At 39.3% G+C, this 17,837-nt stretch overlaps 1 protein-coding gene across 2 annotated transcripts in view; it reads right to left on the bottom strand.

The window, feature by feature from the left end:
• Window positions 1–17,837, bottom strand: part of CHN1 (chimerin 1) — a 157,778-nt gene that overhangs the window by 58,634 nt on the left and 81,307 nt on the right. Inside the window, exon 1 of one of the 2 annotated variants that reach the window (XM_081095624.1) lies at window positions 16,003–16,080. The exons of the other annotated variant lie outside the window; for it this stretch is intronic. Within the exon in view, the coding sequence (XP_080951750.1) occupies window positions 16,003–16,011 (9 nt within the window). The 5' untranslated portion in view covers window positions 16,012–16,080. Of the gene's footprint in view, window positions 1–16,002; window positions 16,081–17,837 lie in introns of those variants that run through there. 2 annotated transcript variants of the gene reach the window in all.

The raw sequence follows: 17,837 nt of genomic DNA, 5'->3' as shown, positions 1-17,837 counted from the left end.
ATCGATGTTTCTCTCTCATCGATGTTTCTAACTCTCTATCTCTCTCCCTTCCTCTCTGTAAAAAATCAATAAAATACATTTAAAAAAAAAAAAAGGTTCAATACATATTTGGTTAAAAGACTAAAACCAAATGAAGGCAGCTACTTTATTGGGGGGCAGTGTGTTATAATAATAAAAAAGATGGGACTTGAAATCAGACATATTGATGTTTGAATCCTGACCTTGGGAGATTTGTTTGGTGTCCTGGTTACCTCATCTACATATTATGAATAATAATACCTACCTAGAAGGTTACTGGACTGTTTAAAGGGGATGACACATAACAGAGGAAAAGGCTGTAGGAAGACAGTGAGCACACACTAAGTGATAGCATTACAGGGGTGCCATACCAAAGATCAGTGGCAGGGTATACTGTGTAGTGTTAAGACAGGTTTCTGTCCTCCAAGAGTTTGTAGATCAATCTGCTTTTGGTCTACACCATACAAACAGGATTAGAAACTTTTAAAAGGCATATAATGACATGCATGTTAGTTGAGGGAGCAGGGGTGGGGGCGTGGAAAGTGGAAAGGAAAGGAGACTATCTTTGTTAAGAGTCCAGGAACAATGTCTGATGCTTCATGTCGCTGTCCTACTTACTAGTCACAACAATTCTGGGACTATGTTGTATAATGGACATTTTATAGATGATGAAACACAAAGTGACCTGCTCAAGGTCATAGTCAGGAAGAGGAGTCTGTGATCTGAATTCCTGTTTTGTTTGTTTTTTCAATCTGCAAAGCCTGGCAGCTGTTTCTGCTACCCTTTAATGAGTAGGAGATAAAACCAAGACGTTTGGGATATAGCCCCTCAGATTCTGGTTTTATAAAATAGAAAGAAATGGCTAAACTGGGTGGGGGCAAGCACGTATCCCACAAAATCATTCTTGCTGGAAACACCACCAGTATTTAGCTTTTTATTTTGACTGGGAATCTTTGGCCTGTCTTAGACCCAACTCTGGCCATCCTTAATACTGACATGGCTCCTGTATGTTCACCTCAATGACAAAGAAAGAGAAGCTCAGAGAGATTCAGTGCCTTGTCCAAAGTCACCTAACTAGTATGTGGTGAGAACAGGATTTGACCCCCGGGCTACTTGACTTCAAGTTCTGTGTCTTTCCTCTAGACTATCCTTCCTCACACTATCTATTGTCAACATGCAATATTGAAAGGCTATCATGTGAATAAATTTCTGGATCATTTATATCCTAGCAACTCCCCCCCTACCCCCCCGCCTTCAGATCACTAGCTATTTTAGTACTGCTTACATTTGAATTTACAGTATCTAACAGATTCATAATTTAATCAAAAATTTCCAAATCCATTTAAAGTCAAACATTAGAGAATTCTACACAGAACTCTATAAATTCCTTAAATTATATTGAGATAAGTAACTTTTTATGTTGCACAGGAAGCTCTTACATCTTGCCAGGGTTCTAAATTTTTATGCTACTGGCATCAGTCACCTCATAATTCCTAGCTCAATCTTCATTACATCGCTCCTCTAGCATTAACTTAATATCCATCTAAACAAATAACAATAAGGCACAACAAGGCATTCATTTCAGTGAACAATAAAGTTAAATTACACTCCAGACACTACCAAACTCTGCCCAGGTTAACGTGTCCCCTTATAAACATAAGACATTTGAAAACAATGCAAACAACAAACGTACAGCCCTGCATTCCTGTTCTCTCAAGAAACAACAGAAACGATCCAATTCTCCAAGTGACATTTTTGAGGGAGCTTTGTGCACTCTGCATGAGAACACCAGGCTCAGAGAGGAGGGTGACGTGGATGGCACACAGCCTGGTTCCGAACCTGCTTCTGACTGATACCAGCCAAGCCAGTGAACTTTCCTAAGTCCCAGCTGGACCAAATGAACTCCATGGTCTTCTCCATCTATAAGAGAAATTCAACATGAAAAAGAAAGATGTAAAGATTGGTGTGCTCACGTGGGAAAGGCCACAGTGGCCATCTCCAGTCAGTCTCCACAAGGGAGCTCCGGCTAATTTACTGTGTATGAACTTCTGTCTAGTGCTCAGTCTAGCAGGCTCAGAAACTGACTTTGTCAGCCCAAGGAGATCCCATCCATTTCTCAAAGGGAAACTGGCATTATAATACCAAGATCATAAAACTGAGAGGCAAAAGGAGAACGAAGGTTGCCTAGTTTATACTGAGATATGAGACATAAAGTGGGTGACCATCATTTTCTTTTTCGGTAGCACACCTACACTGGAAAAAACCCCACACAAAACATTAGGAAGAATGGAATCAGAACAAGTGGAGTGGGTTTGATGAACTGATTAGTTAATGCACAGCGATAAGACATCTGCTGAGTCCTCTACAATCAGTATGGCCTTGCTAATGAGCTCTAGTATTCAAATGCTCAATGTCCATTTAAGTCAGTGCTTACTTAGATGCACATAAGCAACTTCTACATATTCAAGTCTCCAGACATCTCTTTGCTATGATTTTTCGCATCTCTGTTCAAATATCTTAGATAGTGATCTTAAAATTAATTCATAAGATAGTCTTATTTTTTTTACAAGTTCTTAAAGAATACTAGATTATGGTCCCGATGTACTGATAACAGTTTATATAAAGGGATATAATAAAATAAGTGGTAGATGTTTTCCTCTCCTGAATTATGTAACCACAAGTGAATACATACATGTAATATATATAAAAATACATAAGAGTAAATTAAAGTATTCTAGTCTAACACCAGTTTTTGGCCACTGGCAGTGATGACTGTATGCTGGTGATAACATTTTTTCTTAGTTCTTCCTCATGAAAAGCTGAAATTGGCCTCCATGGGAATTCCCCATTTTTACCCCCTAACTAAGCTTTAGGGGATACGTACAGAAATGTGTCATTAACATTTCGGCTTTTATTTTACCCAAAGTTTTGTTACCTATAACCTGTGACACTTAAAGAAACGTTATTGTGCTACACCAATAGAGGAGATGAAATTAAAGAAGCTCTAACACTTTATCGACAATTAGGGACTTAAATCTGGTATTAAACTCTTGCATCATAAATGTTGTCACTTTTTCAAAAAGCTTTGAGCTGTAATATACATATGGACTACAACTAAAAAGCAGACTCAGCTTGGCATTATTAGTATTTTTAGGTTTTAAATTGCCATATGAGGTTATTCAACTTACTGCAGCCCAGTGAACATTTTACAATCACCAATCTAACAGAAGCACAACAGTGTGTCATAATGAAAGCGAAGGCCTATATTTTTAGTTTTCGTTAGTGACTTCTGTTTATTAGGCTGAGATGAAGTCTAGTGATTTGGATTTTTAAAAGAACCTGTTACTGACTTTCTTAATGTAAGTTATAAAAGCTTACTTCCTATATGTGTAGTTTAATTAGAATATTCCTGTTGTAATTTATTTTAATATTCATTTTTAAGTCTCAAGATAACTTTTGGCTAATGGTATGAAGTATACTTGTGAAGTTCAAACATACTTTTGGAAACATATTTCTATTACTTGAAAATGCCAATAATGGCCTGAAGTAAAAGACTTAACGTGTATAACAACTACCCCAAGAAATGTAAGCCTGAGCATAATTCATAGATGTGTTGATAGTTCACCTCACTGCCAGACATTAACTTGTCTTTCCTTTGTAATGACGCTGCTATACAGCATGGTTTACATCAAGATAATGAAAATAAAAATAACCGCATCTGGGCATTTTCTAAAATAAACTTTTCATAACATGTCCATAGTATAGACATAAAAATAACTGCATCTGGGCATTTTCTAAAATAAACTTTTCATAACATGTCCATAGTATTTCATTTCATGAAATTTCTGTTAGTTCAAAGGATCCTAATAAAATTAAGAGAAAACATTAATAACCCCTAACTTGAATGCTCTCCTTCACATACAAGATGGTTAGATTCATATATATACTGTGTCCCGTATGGAACTCGACATCTGAAGAGCAGTTGGAGGCATGTGGACCAGGCCCACAGATACACAGAACATAAGAAAAAAAAGACACAGAAAGGCAGGCTGCAATCAACTTCCTATGCGGAGGAAGAAGAAAAGATGAAAGGATAATTCAGTGACATTTTAATATATTGAGGGATTCACCCTGCTGTTTCCCTCCTCCACAAAGGGTAGGTTAATGGGAGATGATTTACAGACCTTACGTTGATAAAGTCAAATGTTGTTTAAGGCTATCAGGCCAGCTTAGGCTAGTGTTTTACTACCCTTTCCACCAAAATGTTCCCAAAAACAACCAAACATGAATAGGGTGTGAGGGATCCGGGGTGGCTCCCTAAGCTCTCCATAATGCACCCATATAAAATGTTTAATACAAAAAATGTGTTCAATGAATTACCCCTGAGTAGAACTGGTGCTCTAGGAAGATGTGCCATATTATCTTTAGATTTAGCATATCCCTGCTGAGCAGCTGGAAATGCATAATCTTAGATTCCAAAGAGCGGGCATGGGTGAGGCACACTTAGATCCCTACCAGCAGTAGGCCAGATTCTATCACCAGGTTGCACAGCAAGAAGTAATCTGTAAATTGACTGCTTTAATAATACTGTTCTATACCTACTTCACCAGAACCTTACTGTATTCTTCTTCCTATTTAGCTAAAAAAAAAACAATAAAAAAACCAGGCCCAGCTCTTACACTGACCCCAAATTGGTACCACTTATGCAGAATTTCAGATTCTACAAAGCTCTTTGTCACACTGTAACCCCCCATTCCTGTTTTCAGAAAGAAGATTCAGCGATGTTAAGGCTTTTGCTCAGGGAAAGATAAATTGGTAAGCAAAGGAGCCATGATGGAAACGCAGGCCCCCTGACTTCACATCCTATCCTCTATCCATCCCTCTGTGCTTCCCTGGATTTGGCATATGAGCACTCAACGTGTGACAAGACTGACTCTTGCCTTGTGTAAGAACCAGGGCTACAAAGACCCAGGTCCATCACCCAGCAGAAACATTGACAGCTGGAAATGGCCACCCCCAATACAGTTCTAAGCCTGACAAATCGTTTACAAGATACAAAGAAGTCAAGTCACCTTTAGTAATTAATTTCTGGCATTGTCAAAAGCCTTCTTCTTTACTTTGATGGTGGTGGGTAAAGTGATATGTTGCTCATACTTAGATACATGCAGACCCTTTGTCACCGTCTACCAGAGCTTTAAGGAGAGTTCGTGAGACGCCTGCCTTGTTTTTGTTTTTGTGCTGGCTTTCCCTGTTCTTGAAATAAAAACAAATAAACAAAACTACCATCCAAACCAATGAATTGAGAGAGTAGTCTCTTGAGCAACTAATTAGGCTGTCTTCAGAAATAGGTAATTAAGCTTTCCATTAAAATTCACCAAACAGACATACATAATTTACAAGGTGGAAAGCCATTCCAATCTCATGGGTAAACAATTAACTAAGTATTATACTTACAACAGATATTCCAGAATGGCCAATGCAGGAGTAATTACATAATTAGGATACATTTTATCTTTTTTTTTAATATATATTTTTATTGATTTCGGGGGGGAAGAGAGAGATAGAAACATCAATGAGAGAATCATTGATCAGCATGCCCCACACTGAAGATCGAGCCCACAACCCAGGCATGTACCCTGACCAGGAATCAAACCCTGACCTCCTGGATCATAGGTCAATGCTCAACCACTGAGCAATGCCGGCTGGGCTACCTTTTATCTTTAAAGTAATATAGTACAAAAAATAAGGATTTGGGATTTTGGACATGTGGCCTGAGAAAGTGTAAATACTCACAAAATTCATTAAATGAAAATAGAGAAGTGGTCAAAGTAGAAACAGATACTCCTTGACTGACAATAGGATTATGTCCTGATAAACTGAAAATATTACGGTGAAATGCATTTAGCATAATAATTCACGGAACACCATAGCTTACTTAGCCTACCTTATCTTAAACTTACTCAGAACACTTACATTAGCCTATAGCTGGGCAAAATAATATAACACAAAGCCTATTTTATAAGAAAGTGTTGACTATCTCATGTAATTTATTGAATACTGTACTGAAAGTGAAAAGCAAAATAGTTGAATAGGTATCACTTTTGTACCAACATAAGGTTGAAAAATTGGTAAGTCAAATCATAGTAAGTTGGGGACCATCTGCATATATAATACAAGGCTCTCCTAAACAGTTTTCATTCAATAAATTGTTTATTTAGTGTCTACCATGTTCCAGGCATTAGTGAAACTGTGGCAAATAGCAGAAAATAGAGCCCTATGTTATTTTCACAAGGATCAGATATTAAACAAATACACACACACACACTTAATGAATTAATTATATTTGGGATATGTATTAGATGGGTAATGGATTTTTTTCCATTCTATTTTAATTCTAATAGTCTCATTTTCTAACAAAGGTTAAATTTATTCATGAAATATATGTCCATGCCCTCCTTCCTAGCACTTCCTCCCGTCTCATGGTCCTCCTGAGACTGTAACTGGTGACTTCTTCACATCTCTCCATCCCAGATCTCTCTCTCTTCTTCGAATATTTCAGAAGCCTTCAAAATGCCCAAACCACAGGGTAGTGTGCTGACCAACAATGCAGAGGGCAACTGCTGATAATAAGCCTTTCTCCTCAATCTGCTTAACCACCCCTTCCATAAAGATTTAAAATAATTTTAAAAATTTAAACTGAAGTTCAGTGTTATCTATAGTTAAGTGGTTAAAAGACTATCTGTTAAAGAATATCAGCTTTACTTACTAGTTATGGAGTCTTAGAAAAAGCCTCAGTTTCTTCATCTGTGAATTTGGAATAATGACAGTACCTACCTCAAGGGGTGGTTGGAAGGATAGGATGAGATGGCGTACACAGAATGTCTGAAATGTATATAAAGCATGTATTTTCAATGTTTAGCATGCACAGAGCTCTCAAAGCTCTCAAAGATAAGTGGTGGTGATGATGCTGATGCTGCTGTCATTAGCATATTCAGCACGAAGTAGGTGCTGAATCTTGAAAGAATGAGCACACCAATCCGTAGTATATATGTAAGCCTCACTGAATTCTTCACACATAGATGAATGCCTTTCTGAATGATTCCACCCTCCTGCCCTGAAAATAGTATCAAGATAGATTTAACACAAAGGAAATGGCAAAATATATATATACTAGAGGCCTGGTGCATGAAAATTCATGCACTTTTGGAGGTGGGGGGTCCCTCACCAGGTCTGACCCCTCTCACAATCCATGATTGCTCAGGGGATGTCCAACTGATGGCTTAGGCCCGCTCCCCATGGGGATAGTCTGGCCTCCCTCTGCGGGAGACTACCAGGAGGATCAGGGGAAGGCGCCGCCCCGATCACCCCACTGCTGCTGCAATTGCAGGCCCTCGTCCCTCACTTCTTAGCGCTGGCCCCACCCCCCCTGCCCACTGGTGGGTGGGGGGTGATCTAGGGCCAGGCTGGCTGTGGGAGGGGCTGTGGGAGGTTGAGGCACAGCAGGTCACACCTCATCCAGCCTCTGTGGAGGCATAGCACTGGGACCAGCCGGTGCTGCGCCTCTGTACCTGCCTCTGTGGAAGGGGCAGCACTGGGACCACGCAGTCCCCTCTCCAGCTGCCTCTGTGAAAGGGGCTGCAGCGCTATCCTCTTGTGCAGCCTTGGCCTCTCATGCAGTGCCAGGCTCTCCCGTGGCCTCTGCTATGGCACTGGCCCGGCCTGCGCTGCCACCTCTCCTGCGCCGCCGGCCCTAGGCCCTTGCAGCGGCTTCCAGCCCTTGCAGCTGCTCTGGCTTTGTCTGGAAGGACGTCCGGGAGATGTCTGGTCTAATTTGCATATCACCCTTTTATTAGTATAGATATGCCTAAGCAACCATTACAACGGAACAACCGGAATGACCGGTTGCTATGACATGCACTGACCACCAGAGGGCAGACGCTCAATGCAGGAGCTGCCCCCAGCCCGCAGGCCCTGATCGCCAAGGGGGCCTGCCAGCCACCCTCCCCCCGCCGGCAGGCCCCAATTGCCTGATCAGGGCCGAGTCTCAAGACTGGGATGGGGAACAGGGCGTGGGTGGCAGTGGACATGGTCCCTTTCCCAGGGGGGCCAAGGGCCGGCTCCCTCCTTGGGGTGGCGGCCAACCTCCCAGGACCCTTCCCCATCCCTCCCCTGGCCGGCAGGCCCCAATGGCCCAGGCTGGGACGGGGAACCGGCAGTGGGTGGCAGCGGACCCAGCAACGAGGGGAACCACGCAGTGGCATGCGCAGGTGGCAAGGGAAGGAGGAGGCGGGGAAGCGGGGAACCTGATCGGCCCTGACTGCCGGCCAGGCCTAGGGACCCCACCTGTGCATGAGTTTCGTGCACCGGTCCTCTAGTTTTCTTATAATAGCTATTCTTTAAAGTATCCTATAACTTGGTTTTTACAAAGTAATGGCTGGCCAGAGGTGCAAGGAAGAAGGGTATTTTAAATAGTTCCCTCATTTGATAGCCAAAATGTATGCAGCTATGAACTGAAAAGATGTTAGCGAGAAAAACTGTGATAACATAGGTATGTTAGCAACACAGTTGGCTAAAGGATGAAGCTGATTTGAAAACGTTTGTTTTGTTAAGAGAAGCAGTGCCTCCTGAAAGACTCAGGATGCCTGGGCTTCATAAACTGCCATTTTTGATTCTAAAGATTGTTGAATCATTCATTGTGCTTTAAATTTGTACGCAGGACCAAAACAATTATTATTGGAGGAATAGTGCAGAGTGCTATGAAAGTTTATGGATGAATAAAAATAATCTGTAATGGTGGTTGCAAGAAAATGTTAGAAGGAAAGGAAATTTTGGCTGTATCCACCATTAGTAAACCTAATTTCACGTTTGATGATTTTTCTTCCTAAGAATTCCAACCCATAACGTGTTATAAAATTGCAAGATAAAATTATTTTCAAATGCATGTCTTAATAAGGAAGACTTTAAAATAAGAAGCATGATGTTAAAAAAAATAACTTGCCTAAAATATCTCCTCTTGCAGGATCAGCTGCAGAGTTTTTTTAAGTGGATGCTTTCATTACGTTTTTCTCTGTTAGAAATATCAAACCATGGCATCAGTTGAATAATGTTTCTTCGTTGTTTCCACTCTTAAAATAAGCCATTCTTTGGAACATAAAATATAGAATTGAATGCATTATTTTATACCAATGGTACTGATTTTCATAAACGATAGCTTACTAAATTAGCTACTATGGGTCACATATTTCAATAGTTTTTTCTCCCTAACTCTGTCTCCTGTTTTTTGTTTCTTTTTCTGCTGTAGATTAAGTTAAATTTAGAGTTTTACACCCCCACATTTGAAAACTCTCCAAAAGAGAAAGAGCCTCATACCAAATGATGTAAAAGGTATCTGGGTTTCTTTCAGGAGCAGTTTTCTTGAGGAAAAATATTGAGTTGCTAGATGAGCTAGGTGCTTTTTTCCACAGAATATTATTTTTTACTTGGAAGAACGACTAACATAAATTTTGGTTATTCAAACTCGGCATTTTCTCAAAAATGAACAAAGTGAGCCTGCCATCTCATGGAAAACTACTGACAGTCAATGAAAAAATTCAAACTTTCAAGTGAAAATAAGAAGTTTGGACATGCTGTATCTGCCACTCTGAGCCTGATAGCTTTCCAGTCCTTAAATGACTTTTCTGATGATATCAAATGTGATTTTTTTTATATCTTATGAAGAAATGTGTCCATGTTTGAAGACCTACATAACGCAGTGAACCAATATTTTCCAAATGACCTATGCATGATGTTACAGAACCATGCACAGTTGAAAGATTCATTCAGGGTTCAAAATAGACCAGTGGACTTAGTTTAACAGAATAAGAAATGCTTATTGATGATAGGGTGTCAGATTCCACACTGCAAGTAACCTCCAGGAAACTGCCACTTACCCAGTTTTTGTGTGATATCGAAGAGGAATATACAGTTATCTGAAAATGCTATTAAAATACTCCTCTCTCCAAAAGCATATTTGTATGAGGTCAAATTTTCTTCACATACTTCAAATTAATATGTAACCACAGATCGAATGCAGAAGCAATTATGAGAATTGAATTGTTTTCGTAGTAGTAAGACATACATTAAAGAGATTTACAGAAATGTAAAAAATGCCACTCTTCTAACTAAATTTGTTCCATAAAACATTATAATAGCATTATTCTTAAGATATTAACATGTAAAGGTTTTATAATTTTTTAAATGAATTAACAGATATTTTTAAAATATCTGTTCTAATTTCCAATATAGTATCAATAGATATAGCCCACATAAGTAAAAGCTCTTTGAGGTGTTCAAATATTTTTTAAGTGTTAAGGGTTCCTGAGTCCAAAAAGTTTGAGAATCACTGATCTAATCCATTAATTGTAACATTTACTATGCAACAGCCCTCCCCTCCCCTCCCCCCGACACACACACGTATATAGAAAGGCAAATATATTATTATATGTCTGGGCCTCATATTGATTCTACTGAATCAAAATTTTTGCAGGTGTCTCTCCTGAACATAAAACTTCACTGGTGAGAACACTGATCCAATTTGGCTCTTTAATCAAAAAGTATTTATGACTGCCTATTTTAGAACATCAACAAAAGTTTATTTACATTATGTTACTGTTTCCATTTTCTTCATTATTTTATTTTTCAAAAATACTATCATTAGTAATATCTTTTTTCTTTTGTTGCTATAAATGCAAATCCTTATTCATGTTATTGGTTTCCCTGCTTCTGAGAGATATTATGAAAAATGATAAACTGTCAAATTGTATTAAATCACTGAAAGGGTTTTGTTGTTGTTGTTTGTTTGCTTCATTTCTCTCTCTTTTTTTTTTTTTTTTTTTTTTGCTTCTAAATGATAATAAACTCGCTATAGTACGTTTTACATATAGTCTCTAGAGCAGTGGTTCTCAACTTTCTGGCCCTTTAAATACAGTTCCTCATGTTGTGACCCAACCATAAAAGTATTTTCGTTGCTATTTCATAACTGTAATGTTGCTACTGTTATGAATCGTAATGTAAATATCTGATATGCAGGATGGTCTTAGGCAACCCCTGTGAAAGGGTCATTCGACCGCCAAAGGGGTTGCGACCCACAGGTTGAGAACTGCTGCTCTAGAGTATTGATCTGAAAAACACTTCAACTGCCTTCAAAAAAATATTGTTTATTTAAGAGATAACTAATTCAGATGTCTCTTGTCAGTTTCAAAGAGCTAAGTAAGCTTCAACTTTGACAATGAAATGCTAACAAGCACTTAGACTGAACTGGTGAAAACCTGAAGATGTCAACCTGAATTTCAGTCAACTTTGAAAGTGTAAAAGTGTGATTTATCTTACATAAAAGGTGACATTCTTTATTATATTATAAATCTTAGTTACCAATATATTATACTAATACATAGATGAATTGCTATTTAAACTTTAAAGAAGTTTATCCAGATCTCATTCTACTAAGTATACTGCTATTTAAATTCACATGTTGAATTACTGACAGCTTTGCACATTTATATCACTTACACTATCATGTAATTATAAATCCTTTTTGGTTTTTGTTGTTTTACAGTGAAAGAAGCACCATTTGAATTTGGAAATTCTGTGGTACTTAAAGGTAAAAGAAGGGAGGGTAGTACTCAGGAAATTTTTTTCTTTTTTAAAAAAAATATTTTTTAATTGATTTTGGAGAGGAAGGGAGAGAGAGAGGGAGAGGGAGAAACATCAACGATTAGAGAGAACCATTGATCAGCTGCCTCCTGCATGACCCACATTGGGGATCGGGCCCACAAACTGGGCATGTCCCCTTGACTGGAATTGAATCCGGTACCCTTCATTCTCAGGTTGACGCTCTATCCACTGAGCCAAAACCAGCTAGGCTGTTTCTTTTTTTTATATTAAAAAATCCAATCGTCAAATAAGAGTTTATCTTTAAAACTGAGCACAAGAGTTGCAGTTCTAGAGTGACATGCCCCATCGGAACCATGCTGCAACTTCCTCTGGACAAGTTCCAGGAGGTTTTAACGCCTCCCTTTGGAGTAATCCAATTACTCAAAATATAGTGATCCGCTTAGTCTAAATACTGGCACAGTCTAATGTTTAGTTTTTATGATAACATGAAGGGAGGGGCATTTGGTAACAGGGTCTGGCTGTCTTCTGATTTCAGTTTTTAAAATAAAGGATACACTATTAAAACACACCCCAAGAATCCCTAGGTAACTAACCATAAACCTATGTCCCCCAAAGATACTGATGTTATTATAATACCTACCCTCAAGAGTATGCTATAAAGATTAAAGTACATAATCTGATAAAGTACCTAGTATATTTTCTGACATATGGAGGCTTAATAATTGTAGTTATTTCTGTTATTATTTGTAGTTTTCCAACCCTTAGCAATGTACACTGAAAAGCTAGAAGAGACCTTTGATTTCCTGAGGCTAAAGAAAATTATGTAACTGGCTCAAAGATTCAATCCTAGTAAGAAGTAGAGCCAAGCCTACACCTAAATCTACATGTTTGCAGCCTGTTCTACCACTTAGAATAGTTAAGTTCTCAGAAATACAGAATCTTATGTCTGAAAACCTCTTGAGAATTAACAAAGAGAACTTATCGGTAGTGAATCGTCACAGCTAGAAGGGACCTGAATGTCATCTAGGAAAGCTGAGTCCTTCATTTTCCACCTCAGGTCAAGGGAGATTAACAACATACTTAGAGTGATATCACTAAGTCATAAGACAACTATCCAGAGCTGTTCCAAGATGATGTCCAATGAAAACATTAGTTATTTGGGGAGGGGGGGGGATTGGGGGGGTGGAAAAGGATGGTTGGGTACGTAAGAGACAATCCTATCTAATAATAGACAAACATGGTAATTAACCGTACCTCCGACACACTTCCAATTGGCTAATCAGGGTGATATGCAAATTAACTGCCAACCAAGATGGCAACTGGAAGCCAGGCAGATGAAGCGAACAGGAGGAGGCTTGCTTGCTCCAGTGACGGAGGAAGCCAATGTTCCCCGCCTGCCGCTGCCGGCCTCTGAGCTGCACTCTAAGAAACAATGTTGCAATTATAGAAGCTAAACAAACCCCAGAAACCTGCTTTCAGCCAGCCGGGCCTCAGAGCTGGAGTTGCAAGTGTTTCAATTACGGAAGCCAAACAAACCCAGATACCTGCTTTCAGCAGCCGAGGTCTCAGAGCTGCAGCCGAGCCTCAGAGCTAAAGCCAGCTCTCAGCTCCAGTGACAGCCATAGAAGGTAAATAAATCTCAGAATAAAAAAGAAAAAAAGGAGAGGTTGGGAGCTTCAGTCACCCGCCAGCCTGAAAATGGCCCTCAGCCCCTCACCCAGACTGGCCAGCCACCCCAGTGGGGACCCCCACCCTGAAGGAGGTGTGACCAGCTGCAAACAGCCATCAGCCCCTCATCCAGGCTGGCCAGGCACCCAAGCGGGACCCCCACCCTGATCTGGGACACCCTTCAGGGCAAACTAGCCGGCCCACACCCGTGCACCAGGCCTCTATCCTATATAGTAAAAGGGTGATATGCAAACTGACCCTAACAGCAGAAGGACTGGGAATGACTGGTCACTATGACACACACTGACCATCAGGGGGCAGACACTCAATGCAGGAGCTGCCCTCTGGTGGTCAGGGCGCTCTCACATGGGAGGAGCTCTGCTCAGCCACAAGCCAGGCTGATGGCTGCCAGTACAGCGGTGGTGGTGGGAGCCTCTCCTGCCTTCTCAGCAGCACTAAGGATGTCTGACTGCAGTTTAGGCCTGCTCCCCACTGGCAAGTGGACATCCTCCGAGGGCTGCCGGGCTGCCAGAGGAATGTCTGATTGCCATCTTAGGCCCAATCCCCCGGGGAGCGGGCCTAAGCCACCAGGTGGTCATCCCCTGAGGGGTCCCAGACTGCGAGAGGGCACAGGCCGGGCTGAGGGATCCCCCTCCCCCTCGAGTGCACAAATTTCTGTGCACCGGGCCTCTAGTCCTATATAATAAAAGCCTAATATGCTAAGTGTCTGCCTTCCATTCAACCAATCAAAGCATAATATGCTAATGATATGCTAAGTCCACTCAACTGCTTGCTATGATGTGCACTGACCACCAGGGGGCAGATGCTCCCACCAGGTTAGCTTGCTGCTGGGGTCGGCTGATCGGGACTGAGCGAGACGGGCCAGATACGCCCTGGAGCCTTCCCACAGTCCCTCCCCAGCTGGCCAACCTCCTGCATCCCTTCCCGGCCCTGATCATGCACTGGTGGGGTCCCTCGGCCTGGCCTGTGCCTCTCGCAATCTGGGCTAAAGGACCACCAGCCCCGCCGCCCCCCCCCCCGCCCAGTGCACATTTCGTGCACCAGGCCTCTAGTATCATAATAAAAGCTCCTTTATAAGTGCTTCTATTTGAGGAGTAAAGGTGGATCTTTGTGGAAAACACATCTCAAAAAAGTAAGGAATTAAGAGAGAAAAGGAATAGCACAAAGAGCATTTGAAACAGATGCTGTGGACTACTCCAAAGCTATGACCAAACACTGGCATATAGGACTACAAAATTCTTTTTCAGTCTTAAACAAGATCAAATGTTAAAGATTCATTGCTATTTAATTATTCAGTCATAGAGAGAGACAAATTTAGCTTAAAAGTTTAAAATATTTTTATATGAAACTAAAATATTAAAAACACTGTTTTATAATACAATATCACTATGAATTTAGTCATATATATATTTTAAAAATGAAACAAAATCAAACCCTTCGCAGTAACTATGAACACTGCTCTTAAATAAAAGCATCTGTAACACATAGAGAATATAGTCAATAATACTGTAATAACTATGTAAGTGCCAGGTGGTACTGAGGGGAACACTTTGTAAAGTATATAATTGCCTAACCACCCTGCTGTACATCTGAAATACAAAATAATACTGAATGCTAACTATAATTGAAAAATAAAATTTTAAAAAGCATCTGTTATATTCATTAAATAGGCAAAGGTATGGGGGAGGGCTTTACCTACAAGAGACAAAGGGTATTCACATTTAAATACATGCTAATTAAAATATTATGTCCAAATGATATCAAATAGTTCTGTTTTCAATAATAGTTTCAGCTAAACATCCCTGTGCAAGCTGCAGATAGAAATTATGAAACTCCTTCCCCCTCAAAAAGCTTCCTTAATTTAGAATTGTGTGACTCAGAAGAATACACAAGCCTGGTTATGATTACATATGAAGCTAATACATAACTTTCTATATTCAACAAATTCAGAAATGTTTCTCTCATGTTAAAGTTTTGTAGATTTTAAAGACATGGATTATTCCAAGGAAAACAATTATTTATGATTTTAATTTATCCCTGAAGTTAATAAATTTATAAACTTAAATTTTTGGTTATCCTTATTCCTAGAGAAATATTTATTTTTACAGCATTAAGTAGTCTGGAAACAAATCTTTTACATGAAGGGCAAAAAGCCATTTTGCAAAAATAAACAAAATTCTGAATTTAGAAAGTCTATTGAAATGACTTGAGTAATCCTAACCTGAACTAAGCAAAAACAACTTTAACTTAATGCAAGCTAAAAACAGACTTCTCCTTTCAAGACCACGTTAACATGCTCTTCCGGGTACGGTGTCATCTCCCCTCCCCACCTGCACTCGTTGAGATCACACACTGCAGGAGCCATGCTGGGGACCACCTAGTCCAGAGCCCTCCTACGAAAGGTGGGGAAGTGCAGCCTCACAGAAGCCAATTCCTGTAAAACTAGAAGCCAGCTCTTTATTCCAGCACGTGTCCCTTCCACCACAGCACACCAACTCCTGCAGAGCAACACTTCTTGCCTCTAAGGAAAAGGAGTCATGAACAAGAGGGGCTTCAGCTATTCAGGACCCCGTGAAATATTTATTAAACTATACTTGTGTCAATAGGTATTTAAATCAGTTAAACATGATTGTTTTTACTTACAAATGTCATCCACTCTGACAGGGAATCAATGTTTCAAGCTGTTGAACAGGCCATCATCCCTGTCCTGTTGGATGACACCTGTAAATAAAATAAATCTATTTTTGAGTAAGTAGATTTTAAGTCAACTAGATTTAAGATGCATGCAGTCTAAAGCAAAGGGTAATTTTTAAATTGATTCTTAATTGCATACTGCTGGAGAGAGGTATTTTCCAGTGCCAACCATTTCACTCTATGTAGCTATCACTGGCCATCAGCACGAGAAAACCCAGGTAATGAAACATGTAATGTTGCCAGAATACATAGGGAACCATGAATGCGAGCGCTAACAGGGTCTTGTAGGCACTCTCCACCTCAGATTCTTGCTACCTGTGAATATCATTTTCACTTCGTGGAAGGGATCGCCCAGGTCCCAGGAAGTCAAATGACTAGACCAATGTTAAACAGCTAAGTGTTTTTAGCTGAAGTTCCTTGATGATGAAGAAGTATATGGAGAACACATTTGCAAAGGTTATCATTAGGCTGTTCAACTTTGAAAGACTCACATGTATACATTTTTAATATTTCACAAATGTTGACTTAGAATATTCAAGCACATCTGCATAAAACATAATAACAGTATTAGATATCTAAATATAAGCATTATTGAAAAATGTCATGAATGGAAAAAAACAAAGTGAGAAAATGGGAACTAGAGAGTGAACAGAAAATTAAATACAGCATACACTTAGGATTCTAAATTCTGGTCACTTCCCAAAAAGATTTGTGGTTCCTAACAAATATGAGTAAATTAAAAACCGTTTTCTACAAATTCTCTATAGTCTATAATTTAAGATGTTTGTTTCTCTGTAGCCACAAAATGCTACTCTAAGACCTGCCAGAAACTAAAATTTGGACTGAAAATGAACATTTTAAATTTCCATTCTGTACCTAAATACTCCAAGATAACTGGAAGTATTTTAGGATGCTGCCTTGAGGTTGTTATAATAATCTTATCACCAAATTCATACTGAGTGCTTACTATGTTCCTAGCACTGTTTGGTTATTTTACACATACTATCTCGTTCAATCAATCCTCACAACTTTATTATTATTATTACAACTTTACATATAAGTACATCAAAGCACAGAAAAGTTAAGTAACTTTGAGATTCACTCAACTGGTAAAATGGAAAAATCTGTGCATTAATCTATTTCATGACGGAATCCAAATTCAAACCACTACACAATACTACACTTCTTTAAAGATTCTCAACTAAATATAACAAATTAACATGATTCCAATAAAAATACATAAAAATCCCCCCAACTAAATCCCACTCAATATAAAATAGGGGTGAAGAACCTTTTTTATGCCAAGGGGCATTTAGATATTTACAACATCATTCGCAGGCCATACAAAATTATCTACTTAAAAATTAGCCTCTGGCAAGGCCAGACAAATGGTTTCCCAGGCTTTACACAGCCCTCAGACTGGGCATTCCCCATCCCTGACATAAAACATCAGGAAATTCACCACTTTTCTTGTATTGGAGGGAAGACCAGGGACAATTTTCAAAGTAAAATAATCTTAGTGTCAAGAAATGAAAATCTCTGATGTTGTTAACCTTAAATACATTGTAATTAAAGAATGAAAACTGAAATTCTCTTATAATTAATAAAAGTAAATCTTCCTGATTCAATTATTTCCTAAAAGTCCACAATGAAATAAATCCTGATTATCAAAATAGTATGAGTTATTAATAAACTTAATTTAATAATATATTTTTAAAATAGGATATATATCACTTTTATAAATAAAAGAACTATTTCTATGGGAAATTATCTTTAAGGGAAAC

This window comes from Myotis nattereri, assembly GCF_964212035.1.
Source record: "Myotis nattereri genome assembly, chromosome: 7".
Classification (NCBI taxonomy): Eukaryota; Metazoa; Chordata; class Mammalia; order Chiroptera; family Vespertilionidae; genus Myotis; species Myotis nattereri.
Note: the sequence above shows the minus strand (reverse complement) of the source record. Positions and strands in the feature narration are given on the sequence as shown.